Genomic DNA, 13,568 nt, shown 5'->3' with positions numbered 1-13,568 from the left:
AGCCATGTTCCTGTCCGCAGCGTAAAAACAACCGGTTTCAGTAATATAATCATATATTAAGAGTAGAGAATAGCTTAATTTTGGCTCCAGTCAGTCTTGTATAGCGGCTCGCACCGATAATGTTAAGTACCAGCTTTTCTGGCGGGCCGGGCTGGGTTTTTGGGGACTTATCACAAGATGTGCATCCTGCACAGCATTGGTGTTGTCCGATGTCCGCGAGGCGCGGAGATAGGGTCACAATTCCTAGGACGATTCCCAACTCTCCGTAGAATCAACTTCACAATAACAAGGATTTCCAATGAACTAACTTGCATTTGAATTGATTGATTTACTTCCAGCAGTCATTCCTCTAGGATATGATGGTTACACATCCGTTTCGGAAGAAATTCTCTGTTGATGATATCCCTGGACTATTGGGCAAGGTCATCAGTCACCGGGTGAGAACATTGACATTATGCTACACTGATACAAACTAAATAAGGGTCTTTTTCTACGGGTGCCATTAGGATTGGGAAAGAAGTTGCGGAACATCTATTGAAGCGCATTTCCAAAGTGTATGTTGCTTCTCGATCGAAGAGAAAACTCGACCAACTTTTCAACCACCTAAAGTAAAATACCCACTTATGGTTGCAGGCTTGAGCTTTCTGGAACTTGAATTGTCAGAGGCAACTAGTTGCATATCAGCGGCAAAGCGCTTCACTGAACCCGAAGGAAGGCTTGATGTCCTTATTGCGAACGCAGCACTGGCTATTATATTAAGTTACCTCCTGTGGGCATTAGATCGAGCACTGAGAAGGGCTGAACAGATGCCAATCAGGCGTAGGCAGAGACACCGTCAAGTGATGACATTGAGGTACAGTTCGCTGTAGATTGTTATATTCCCTTGGGGTGATCCATATTTTCAGCGGTGTGCTTGAAGGATACTTCTCCCATGAGGCCTTCTGCTCAGCTTTAGGAATCTGTTTTGGGCAAGTAATTCTATGGATTCGAGTATGATACCTGTGTTCTATACAGGTTCGCATCATTTGGTACCGAGCTACATTTGCCGTTGCCTCTTAAAGATCAGCCAGCATGTCCTGCGTTTTGACGCCTGGATTCTATCCAAATCGTCGACATGAGAAACGAAAGCACAACCGCCAAGGCCAGATGGACATGTCACGATCGGGACGCTTTCGGTGCATGGCGTTGACACCCACGGACAGAGTTGGGAGATGTTCTTCGCGATTTCAATTGTACCTCGAATCCTAGGCAGTGGGCAATATCGATGGGAAAGAGAACAACGATTTGGACTGTGTGTTACACTTAGGGAGACAAGTGAGCTGAATTTTACCAAGGGAGGGAAGAATAAGAGAATAAAAACACGAATTCAGGAAAGGAGATCAAGGACACGATGGGGTAAAAGCCAGCACTTATGCTTTATGTCACCAGACATAGCGGGAGCCATTGGCGCAGGATGTTTAAGGGTGGTTGTATCTGCTTCTGCAATACACGCACCGCATGCTTTGGAGGCAACTTAGTGGTTGTAAGCAATGGGGCATGCCCGGAAGATTTTGATCAGACATTGTCCAAAGACTCCAAGGGTGGACTGATAATGTCCTAGGCGAAATCGAGTCTCTTGAGTAGCTTTTTGTTTGTACTAAGAAGTAAGATGTATAATGTATATGCTGATATGAAGGATAACGTGGGGCTAATTTCAAGCTGCTACTCCTGCTACTGAGGTATTATCCCCCTGCTTCTCCTCTGTGAGCTCCACACACAAAATAATGCTGCGAAAGGCGACTTAGCTTTGGCGAGAGGAGATTACAAGGCTTCAAATGTAGCCTTACTCCTCTCGATCCGAGTGTCTATAGAAGTCACACGACGTTATTCTGAACGTTAATATAGTCATTCTAAGTTAACTATGTGAGAGGCGACAGGGCAAATGCTGCAGCAGCTTACCTTTCTTTGAACATTTGAACAAAGACAATGGTGGTTGAATAAGTCTTCGCAGACTCGACTCTGGAGTCATTGTTTGATTTCTCTGCTAAGTCTCCACACTTCCCTTGTTCCGGTGCTGGAAATGGGCAACAGATATCGTTGTTCCCTTCTCTTGTGGAAGAATTCCAGATGCGTGGAATGAGCTTCTGCTTTTCGGTTGTAATAAGATCATTGTCCTTTTCTTTTCTTTTCATTTCTTTTCGTTCTTTCTGCCCCCCTGCTGCTGCATGGTTGGTGGCGCAGGAACGAGGAACATAGGTGGGAGGGGAGACGAGATTCTTATATGTCCTCATTTCTTGCAGTACCAACATCAAGCTTCCTATAAATCAGGAATCCGAGTGTAGCTTCTTACGCAGATCGTACTGAATGAATAGCACAAGATCGAGGGGATCCGTAGACATATGCTGTTCCATGTCCATGAACCGCCTCCACTCCAGGTAGATAGTCCTTTACACTCCTCTTCAGACTAGGTAAGCTGTGAACTTCTGGACTTCTGGACACTGGCACAGTAGATCCTGTCGCAAGACCACTCTGAGGCGCATCTAATGAAAGCTAAGAAGTCTCAAAGGGAGAATTATGGAACAATTAGTTGACTAACCCATGCCATCCTGGATTTTATACTAGTATGGGAGAGAGGAAAAAAAAAAAAAAAAAAAAAAAAGGGGGGGGGGGTTGGGGGGTTAAGGCTACATGCCTCAACTTTTGTGGCTTGTCAACTTAGCATGTAGTCTCACCAGTAGGAAGGTGATAATGCAATAGTAAGAGTAAGAGATAAAGTTTCTTTGCAGGTTCTAATTTCTGATCATGATCTACCAACACGAACTGGCCTGTCAGCTGGATTGGTCCCAATTAGCCTTAGTTTGGGGGAGATTTGCGGTACGAGACAGGCTGAGAGCTCCACATACCTCAAAATGCGAATGGGTGAGAAGAACTCTAAACCTAGCGAATACGAGATTACCCTTTGCATCAATGCTAAGCCCCTTCAAGTGCTATGAGTATGACACTAAGTGGCTGAAGAGTAAAATACGAATTTCCAAATTCGGTGTGAAGCTCTCACACATGTTGTACGCCCCTACCTATTGTAACTGAAGTATATAAGTAGTCATTGCGCTTCCCTGCCCTTAGATTAAACACTGTCAATCACTCAAGTAGAATATTTTCACATCTCACCACTTCAGAACATCCCAGGCAAAATCTTATCATTACTTCAATCCAAATAACATCCTAGAGGTTAACGGCCATGTCCCTGACTCAGACTGAGAAAGACACGGAAGTCTTCACCGAGGACAAATCCTCTACTCTATCCTTGACCTCCACTCTGACATGTGACACGCTTGATGAAAAGCACTTTGCCTTCTTCCACCCCTCTCGTACCCTACATATTGCCGCGCAGGGCATCGCTGCCTTCCGTCTCCCTTTTCCCTCTAGGGAGCTTGAAATCCCAATCTACGACACCGCAGACGGTACCATCGCTTACGTCTCAACGCGTTCATCCATCTGCTCGGGAAACGCCATTCTTTCAGATCCTCACCGGGGAGACCTTGTTCGCACCGAGTATTTCTTTGGTCCTGCGCGTGATCCCGTGATTTCCATAATAGATGCTTCTAAAAACCAATCACTCCCCATTAAAATCTCCTCAAGATGGACTTCGCGAGCGACTAGCTTCAATACACCCGATGGCTGGACGTTGGAATGGAGTTACACGAAAAGAGAAGATTCCAATGGCCAGAAGGAAAACGTTATCGTTCTCCAATTGAAAGACGTCAAATCAAAGAAGCATGGGAAAGTCCTCGCTCAGCTCCTCCGAGGTAGTGAGACAAGAACTGCTGGATCATCCCGATGCCATGCTGGTAATGGTGGTGACTTGCTGATTGATGAGGAAGCGGAAAAATTTGTGGAGGAGCCTTTGCTGGTGGCGACATGTCTATTGATGTTGAAGAGAGAGATCGATCGGAGGAGGGCCATGCAATTTATGATGGTGGGCGCTATTTCTTCCTAAAACCTTCATTTTATAGTCATGTTGTATGATAATAAGGCACCTGTCTAGAGTATACCAGAGCAATTGATCCTAACACATGCCATTACTATATAGATTTATAGATCTTCTATAAAGTAAAAACAAATGATACCTGGCCCCGAGTTACACAAAGCAACAATCATAATATCATCAAGCTAAACATACTTGACTTGAATATTAGTGGATAAACTAAGGATAGCATATTACAGTAAGTCTAATACCAACATATTAAATCAGCCCACTTCCTGGGCCTGTAGATTTCTCCACAACAGGTTGCCATTTTATTGGTAGTTCAAACCTTTTAAATCCGCTCCACTGGTGCAGAGCCTGGGCTGATGCGCTGGATAGGCGAGACGTGGTGTCTTTGCTGTATACCAGAGAGAGGTGTTGAGGTAGCAGAAGAACATACAGCAACAGTGTCAATATACGAGGATAAACATTTCCTAAGAATAGGCCCATCCATTTCTATAAGTCCCTCGCATCTACTAGATCCATATTTTAGACACTTTACATTCAAGGAGCCAGCGTTATGTTGTACAAGGAGTCTGGATAGGTGCTTTGTTAGTGGTGCAGTTAGCTGTTATGATTTAGAAGATAGATTTTACTTATTCTTATGTGAGAAAGGGTTTGAGGCTTAGATACACAATCAATAACAAACTAATGGGAAAACAACTACTTCTATATGAAATGTATTCTGTATGCATGGTTCCATTGTCTGCTTGATAGAGCGTCTATTCGCAATAGCACATAGTCCTCTGTACATAAACTCAGCCAAGGCGGCTGTTAATAGGCTTGCTAATTCCCCTTTACTTAGCACCCTGTGCTAGTGGATCTCCTTATAGAATAAAACCATACATGACTCTTCATTCTGAGTCATTTTAATTCTATTTACACGTGCCTCAGGTTGAAAGATATAGCCACCTAGGTGTCATTGAAGAGTTTTACAGGAGGCATTATGAACATGTGCTGCTTCAAAAAAATATTACGATTTTTTTCCTTTATTCCTTTATCATGAGCAGATACTGCAATGAAATCCTACTTAGCTACTTCACTTGATTTTTTATACAAGTTCAGAGACATGGCGACGTGCTAATTCATTCATAACAATGAGATGCGGTCAAAATTGAAGAGGGTGGCTGCTTGATTGGAATGGCGCCTTGTAGATTATATACATCATCTGGTTTATTTATTTATTAGCTTAAGCTTCATCCTTCACTCTTCTGCCTCATTACAAAAAAGGACCAACTTCCTCTCTTTCCGCACGCTCATCATGGCTGCACTCATGAAATGGGCCACAAAGGCGCTTCGAAGGGCCCCTTCCCCTCCCATGTGTTTTCCCACCAGCGGCTTCGAAACCATCCGCCCGTCAGAAGTGCTTGACGAGGCACGGTTTGAGCATTTCAGAAAAGGACAATATTACCCCGCTAATATTGGCTACGTACTCAGTACCAAATACCGGATTATTGGTAAACTTGGTTTTGGCACGACTTCTACAGTTTGGCTTGCTCGTGACCTTGAAGTCGGAAAGATCCGCTTCTTTAATCTGCACAGTGATTCACTGACGGGAACAGAGGTCATCAATATGTGACACTCAAAATTTACACGCGCGACGAAGATAATCAGGAAGAGTTTCAGATCTATAAGCAACTAAATCAGGGGAGTCGACAGCACCCTGGCCGTCCTCATATCAGGCAGGCACTGGATATCTTCACAATTCCCCGTCCCGGTGGTGACCATCAATGTCTTGTCCAGAAGCCGATGTGGGAAAGCTTCAGGGATCTGCTATACTGTAATCCAAATCATCGATTTAGTGAAGACCTACTCAAAGCTGGTCTTATGCAAATATTTCTTGCACTTGACTATCTGCACACTGAATGCAAGCTTGTCCACACCGGTATGATGTATCATTATGGCTTTTTCAAAAACTATTCCTAATCCGCAACCTTTTAGACATCAAAAGTGATAATCTTCTCCAAGAGATACAGGACAATTCAATCCTGGACAGTTTCACCCAAGCTGAGTTGAAGAACCCTTCACCTCGCAAAATTGTCAATGGGATGCCTGTATATGCTTCAAGACGTTTCGACTTACCAAAGGTGTTTGGATGAGCAGTGTTGAGTGATTTTGGCTCTGCCGTACGTGGAGATCAGAGGAGAAATCACGATGCGCAGCCAAATGTTTATAGATCGCCGGAAGTGATGCTGAAAGTCAATTGGAGTTACCCGGTCGATATATGGAATGTTGGTGTTATGGTATGTCCTCTCGATATCCTTTACTCACCAGTCGGGAATAACGTTTATAGGTGTGGGATTTGTTTGAGGGGAAGCATCTTTTCTATGGAAATGACTAAGATGGCAAAGGGTATTCAACCCGGGCGCACTTTGCGGAAGTTATGAGTATCCTAGGGCCACCTCCTTTGGATTTGCTGCAGCGTGGAAAACGAAGCCATGAATTTTTTACAGATGAGGGTAAGTGTCCTCCTCGCACTCAATGCACTGTACAAAGGTTTACAAGACAACGTTGCAGGGAAGTGGAAACAAGACATAGAGATCCCGACAGGGGTCAGTTTGGAAATGTCGGAAGAGTATCTTGAGGGAAGAAATAAGGAGATGTTTATAGCTTTCATGAGAGGGATGCTTCAGTGGCGCCCTGAAGATAGGAAGACAGCAAAGGACCTACTCCAGGACCCGTGGCTGAATGACCGAATGGAGTAGCCTTGCTGTTCCATTGCCTTGTCATTGTTCCAAAACACGCTCCACTCAGAGATCTAACGCTAGTATCAATTTTGATATGGCATGTATAATGGTGACAATTGGTGTTTGGGAGGTGTTGTTAGTTCGAGCCATCAATAGATTCCAACTCTTAATATTACTTCTGAGAAGGATATGGACTCTTATATTCTGATTTCGGCGATTTTACTTGCGCTCCAGGAGAATAGCCGACCTGAACTAGGTGTGGTCACCTTTCCATTTATGCTTCACAGAAAGGCGGTTTGTTTCGTCCTGCGCGTTAAGGCCCCCACAGTTACCCTTTCGTCGCTCGCACCCTATTGGCCTGTGTTGAAAGCACAAATCACAACCAAATCCCTCCAGGCCAGTGGCTGAATAAGGAGGCTTACTTTTATGTGTGCCCCCCATTCCCCCTCCTAACTCTACCTGCTCTAAAACAAGTAGCGTAGATGCCTCCAACAACATGCTAAGAACGCAACGCCTGCTGCGTGAGGAGATAACATATTCCATTATAAAGGACAAAGAAGTCAACATTCTGCAGCAACTTGGTTATCCCAATCAACAATCTCAATTCGTTTCCCTGCTAGGCAGCAAAAAAAGCATTATCAGAGCAATCATCACCCATTATCTGAATCTCCGATCCACCGACGCGTGCCAAGTGGCAGACGCCGAAGAATAGCTTCACAGAAGTTTTAATGTATGCATTCCAGTTACCGTTTCCCAGTAGAACAAAAAGCAGCAATCTGGGAACCGTGTTCTCATTTACTTCCCTCTGCCGTACCGCGTGGGAGAGGACTATCAGCCCAGAAGTGGAGACAAAAAGATTCAATGCGAAGCAGGAACCTATGCTTGGCTAGAAGAGAATTATCCTGGAATCCCAATTCCGCGTCTCTATAGCTTTTTAATGGCAACGGGGGAGACAGTATGCAACACCCCTGGACATACACATCTTCGAGGACCACCAACCCTGTTCATCTTCAGTTTACGCGTATAGAGAACCTGCCTATCTTATCCCATTAGTTGCAATACTTGCGCCGCCGTATACTTTGACTTCTGGGATGTGAGACGCATTTAAATTAGGTTCCTCATAGGCGCCAAGTCAAGCTGACCGAAGGCGAGAGTCTTAATGTCGGCTATTTATTAATGGAATATGTCAAGGAGCATCGAGGGAAGATGCCGTTGTCCACCTGGGCTATGAAGCGGCAATGCCCAACTGCGGGCGAATTTCTTTCATAACCTCTCCTGCATATACCTTGGCCTGGCAAAGGCTCCTCTCCCCAGAATTAGGTTATTTATTGTGGACAATTGCGGATATGTACAGCTAGTAAACCGTCCTCTCTCCCTTGAGATCCAAGCGTTAGAGAACGAACGGATCCCCACGAATATCTAATAAGACTATACATATTCCACGGTCGACTCCTACGTGGTGGACACTTTGTTATATTATGATAGTCGACTGCGCAATCAACCCAACGCCATAAATGACTTAGCTAATTATATCTACCAGACATCATCGCTGACAGCAATGCGCGCTATCTTCCCTCTCTTTTACCACCAGGATTTTTGTCGTGGACCGTTCATTTTTACGCTGACAGACCTACATCCAAGTAATATCCTTGTCGATGAGGATTGGAATATAACGTCTCTTATCGATCTCGAATGGGGTTGTTCTCTGCCTATTAAAATGATTCAGCCTCCTCACTGGTTTACCAGCATGGCGGTGGATCGGATTGTATCCGAGGAATATAATGAGCTTTGGATGGAGTTCATGAACATTCTTACAGTGGAGGAAGAGGGACTCCATGACCATGGTCATAAGAAGCCTGATCTAAAGGCGTTCAGGCTGTCTGAGGTCATGAGTACAGCCTAGAATAACGGGACTTTCTGGTATAGTCTAGCTTTGTTGAGCCTGACCGGGCTCTTTGCAATCTTTGACAAGGAGCTACAGCCAAGATTTATCAAGAAATGCCCTGATCACGATGCCTTCCACCAAGTTATGCCATGATACTAGGCTCAGGATATAGTGCCAATCTCAATAAAGAAGCTTACAGACAAGAAAGACTATGACATCCAACTTCAACATGAATTTGAGTGAGGAAACGATGGGCTTAGGAACAGAATCCAGGCTACTGGGTGGGATCACCATAAGATTCCTGCTGTTTTTCTCTTTCAAGACCTTATTGCACTGCTTTATCTAATAGCCGCAGTGCTTTTTCATTCTTAATTCTCAAAACCTGTTGTCTAACGCGGCTTTTACTAATGAGCTTAGTTGTTAAAGACTCTTTATATCAGCTTTTACACTGACAGTCGCCTCTTTTGTTATAGCGTCCTCAACATGATGTGTATTGGCCATTGTGGTGGAGCTAAGTGTAAATTAATGAGAGTGCTTCCTGTATAATAAGAAAGGACACACCTTATAATGTTGATTAATATCTTGTGATTCTTTGTCCACCTAGGAACAACTATTTTTATATTGAAGCTGCTAGCCACATAAAGATGAGCTGTGGTGACTTGGTGGATTTACTCTGCTGTCAGTCCTTATAAATAATACCTATACCTTACCCCTCACTCTTCTAACAAAGACACATGCAGCTCCAAAGGTAGCCAATGATTAAGTGCCTATTTGCAGGGAAGAACATGAGTCTTACATGAATAGAATGGTTCAACCCAGGTAGTAATCAATGACCTAAACACAAGTGCTACTTGGGACCACCACATACACATTGCAAGTTGCATAACGCATCTATGCGGGTGTGTTAAAAATGATAGTACTGTATTAGTTTACCAATTGCTAGCAATTACAGTCAAACCTCACTATAACAAGCCTTGCTATAATGAGAACCTTGATAATACAAGATTTTTTCCTTGTCTAAATTAATTTCCCATATAACTAATGAGATCCCTCGTTACAATGAGTCTCATTAGTTCGGCTTTTACCGCCCATATAAACCTCGTAATATTGAGGGGGTTTTATATGGGTGAATGATTTAGAGTGGGCTGTAGTCAAGCTACACTTATCCTAAATAGGATCTCAGAATGACTTGTATGTGTTTGCTCGCGTATTTACTAGTCCTTGATATAATGAGAAATCTAGCTTGTCTGAATTATCTCGCTATAACGAGGTTTTACTGTACTATGGCCAATAGAAGCTAATGAAGGTTCAATTCTTCTAAACGGATAACTATCTAATTGCTATTTATGCCTTCAATTCGGAAATCGGATTCCGGCCACTCTAGAAGGCTACCATAGCCGAATATTCGCCAAGAATGGTAGTGCAACGATAGATCATATTGCTCCCGAATCAGGCAAGCGGTCATATAATTCAACAGGGTGCTTGAGCTAGATGAGGATTTATTAGAGGAAAGTTTGATACAATCGCGGCGAATACAATAGAGCGGGCCAGTGGGTCAGGTTTGGCTGGTTAGCTTCGGTCCCGCAAGGCTTAAAAGGTAGGTAGTTTGAAAGTACTCTGTATGGTACCTAGTTTAAAATTGTATGCACCGCACCACAGTCATAAAATTGGTCCTTAAGAAGTAGCTATTCTGCTCTTTTTTTTGTAGTGCAGGAGATAGTTGTAGGTATTCCAGGATTTGTCTCAGATTATCTTATTCATCATTACCATCCTACTCTTAAGAGAACAAAAATAATACTGCAACAATATCAGTCATAGGAGTTCGGAGAAAAGTAATAATGATCTGAGCTTCATTTAATAATGGTCACTGACCCTCAGGTCAAAGAGCATCCTAATATTCCAATGTCAATTCAGCGTTTTCTCTGTTCTATATGTCCTCTTTTTCCGTCTATGAGGATGGCCAGCTACAGGGGTGCTCATCGTTCAGATCTTATTAATGAAGAAGATGGAACTCCTAATTATGATGCAAATAAGTATTATCCTGCCTACATTGGAGAGCTTATTTGTAATAAATACTGCCTTATTTCCAAAGTTAGCTGGGGTGTTAATTCTACTGTATAGCTGGCTAAGGACTCTTCCTAGTAAGTTAGTAAGCTATATATTTTTATAAAGCAGCACTGATTAGAGAAGATGATGCTGGCAGTTAGACTAGTATTATACTTTGATAATATTAAACTGTGGAACTGCAGAACAAAAATCCGCCCAGGAAGAGGCCTAAATATCTTGCTATATTTCTTAAGTAAGGTCTAACCACTAAGGTAGACATTATGTGCGCGTAGTAAAGGAGTCTTTTGGAATCTAGGGTCCTCTAGGGGAACATACATGCTTAGTGTTTGAACTATTAAGGGAACCACTTTGGCTTTTTGGAAGATACCTTAGGAAAGTTAGTGTCTCTCCTACTGTGCTAAAGCCCTTCTTAAAACTATTACTACAAGGTCTTGACTTTCTTTATACAGAATGTTATACTATACACACTAGTAACCTCCTAACCTGCCTCTAACTTACCCCTATTAGCCTTGGTTAACAGAAATAAAGATCTTAAGTTGGACAATTTCCTAGTGGGATTTGAAACCAATAGTGTCCTTGATAGTTATATATACTACTAGGAAAGCCATCCATCTCTATATAAGATGTGTGCTGGTTGTTGCGTCTATCAGTCATGACCTAATTTTGGGCCCTTAAAAGCAGGTATGGGGTGTGTGAAAATAAGTGACTTTAGTTCTGCTGTTTTTGGTGATTGGTCTTATAATTATAATATCCAACCCTTGTAATTCTACGCACTAGAAGTTCTCTTAAAGGCTATATAGTCATACAGCACGGATATATAGAACTTAGGGAATATAGTAAGGCCCCATGCAGTTTTATCTAGAGAATATTATGCTTAAACTGAATAGCTCTGGGAGCTACTAGCAGATACCACCTTCTTTAATAGGATAGATTACAGAAGTGGTAGTTACAGCTGAGCTGCTTATGTAGCTTAGATAATATGACTTCTTAGCCCCCCTCCTCTGCAACTTCTGGAGAGGGTTGACTAGACTATATGCTCTAATTTTTTCTTGAAGAATAGTATGACTTTCTATCCCTAGATGGTTTCTTTGGTGCTTATGTCTCTTATAGGTGAATTTAAGTTTCTGGATTTGATTCCCGCAGAGGACTTCACTCTCTTAAACCTTACTCTATTCTTGGATGGAGATGATAAATATTTGTTTTTAAATTTTGTTAAAAGGATGCTGTAATGGGAACCAGGAGATTAAATAATAGCCTAAGAACTCTGTGATGATCCTTGGCTGAATTACAGAGGTTAAGATAACTTTATAGGACCTCACTTAGTCTCAGAAGAGAGACTCTAGCTATGAAGTAAGTAACATTTCCTGGTGCAAGGCTCGCCGTGAGATTTAAAAGTGGTGTTCAGCGCTCAACCTTCCTACTTTATTAAGGTTATAGTTTTACTCGGAATTAGAGTCCTCTTTAGCTTTCCAATATCAAAGAAAGGTTTGACTAACACGAGAGCATACAGGTCTTATGAACCTCGTATGCGAGTACAAGCTGTGTCAACAAGGAGATGGCCCATCCCCACTGTTTTTCAGAGTTACAGGGCTTCAGACTTGGAGATATCTGACTGGCTGTGCTCAACCCAGAAACTTCAATCATCAGGGTTGCAGGGCGGCAACATCAGAGCAGAACAGTCTGGAATAGGTTTTGAGCAGGATCCAGGTGATGTGGATGCATGGTCGTGCTTGTATCGGAAAACCAATGCGGATCCACCACACCTGCAGAAGATAACCACAAAGTATCAAGTAGCGCCACCCACATCCAAGGTTCAGGCGACTCAGGCGAGCTTCAGGTCAACAGGCTGAGGAAGATGAAGATGAAGCAGTAAGGATACTAAACAATGTATTTTAAGAAACAAAAACATACAACAGCTGGGATTCGCTGGTGGTCACCCACCCAACTACTAACCAGCCGGCGTGTGGCTTAAGTACGGCTGAGCGGACGGGAAGCCCTGTTTTCCACACCCTATGGTCGTATGTGCTAGTTATGGAGAAAGAGAGAGTATTAAGATATGCCAGACTCCCCATTTTACTCCCTATTTAATGACCCATAACTGAGCAGGTAGTGTGAATTGGGGATAATGGGCTCCATGTATCAATGGTAGTACTCAACATGTTCTGTGTAATACATAAGTCAGCACTGTACCACCTCACATTACAGTGAATACTAATATCTCTGCCATATAGGTAGTTTAACAAATGATTATTTAGCTCATGAGTTCATCTCCTCAGCATGTAGTTCCAAGCCCGGCATTGACAGACCTTGACTTTGGCAACTTCTTAGAGGTAGAGTGTACACTCTCCAGACCGCAAGTCATCTAGAATGAAATCTGCGTCTTCGTCGTCCTTGATTCTCCTTTTCTGTTCCTACTGTGGTTATTGACGGCGTCATGTGGGTAATTCACCCTTGATCTTATCAGACTGTCACTATATTTTCCGTCTGTATGCTTTAGAACTGGAAAAGAAATCTCATAGACAATGAGCCCATCTTGGCCTAATCTACAAAGCCGTGATGGTCACATTGTGTCTTTTAGACATATATCCTTCTACTGTCTGTTGTTATACTAACTAATCAACTGTATACAATATTCACCTCTAAGCATTCAGTGTAAAGTAATGTCGGAAGGGGATCTTGAGGGAAGAGGTAAGGAGATGTTTATAGCTTTCATGAGAGGGATGCTGCAGTAGTACCCTGAAGATAGGAAGACAGCAAAGGACCTACTTCAGGGCCTGTGGCTGAATGATTAGATGGAGTAGCCTAGCTACTCTGTTGCCTTGTCATCAATTTTCAAAAAGACACTCCGCTCAGAGATCCAGACATACAATGAGACCACGGTTAGGGGCATCGCGGAAGCTTTTAACCTGGGTTTTGATTGGAGGCT

General features: G+C 43.0%; 1 protein-coding gene and 1 non-coding gene across 2 annotated transcripts; one reads left to right on the top strand and one right to left on the bottom strand.

Annotated features, from left to right (window-relative positions):
• The first annotated feature begins 3,083 nt into the window (after nucleotides 1-3,083).
• Nucleotides 3,084-4,050, top strand: AFUA_6G11790 (uncharacterized protein). The gene has a single exon (XM_745968.2). The coding sequence runs from the start codon at nucleotides 3,218-3,220 to the stop codon at nucleotides 3,974-3,976; it is 759 nt and encodes a 252-aa protein (XP_751061.1). The 5' UTR covers nucleotides 3,084-3,217; the 3' UTR covers nucleotides 3,977-4,050.
• Nucleotides 4,051-12,546: 8,496 nt separating this feature from the next.
• AFUA_6G11785 lies at nucleotides 12,547-12,662 on the bottom strand. Its single transcript, XR_013344527.1, has one exon. It is a non-coding gene; the product is annotated as a ribosomal RNA (ribosomal RNA).
• Nucleotides 12,663-13,568: the final 906 nt, after the last annotated feature.

This window comes from Aspergillus fumigatus, chromosome 6 (assembly GCF_000002655.1).
Source record: "Aspergillus fumigatus Af293 chromosome 6, whole genome shotgun sequence".
In the NCBI taxonomy this organism is placed as follows: Eukaryota; Fungi; Ascomycota; class Eurotiomycetes; order Eurotiales; family Aspergillaceae; genus Aspergillus; species Aspergillus fumigatus.
Note: the sequence above shows the minus strand (reverse complement) of the source record. Positions and strands in the feature narration are given on the sequence as shown.

What these genes read in the sequence shown, in the direction of transcription:
- AFUA_6G11790 (XM_745968.2), top strand. Translation starts at nt 3,218, where the DNA reads ATGTCCCTGACTCAGACTGAGAAAGACACGGAAGTCTTCACCGAGGAC.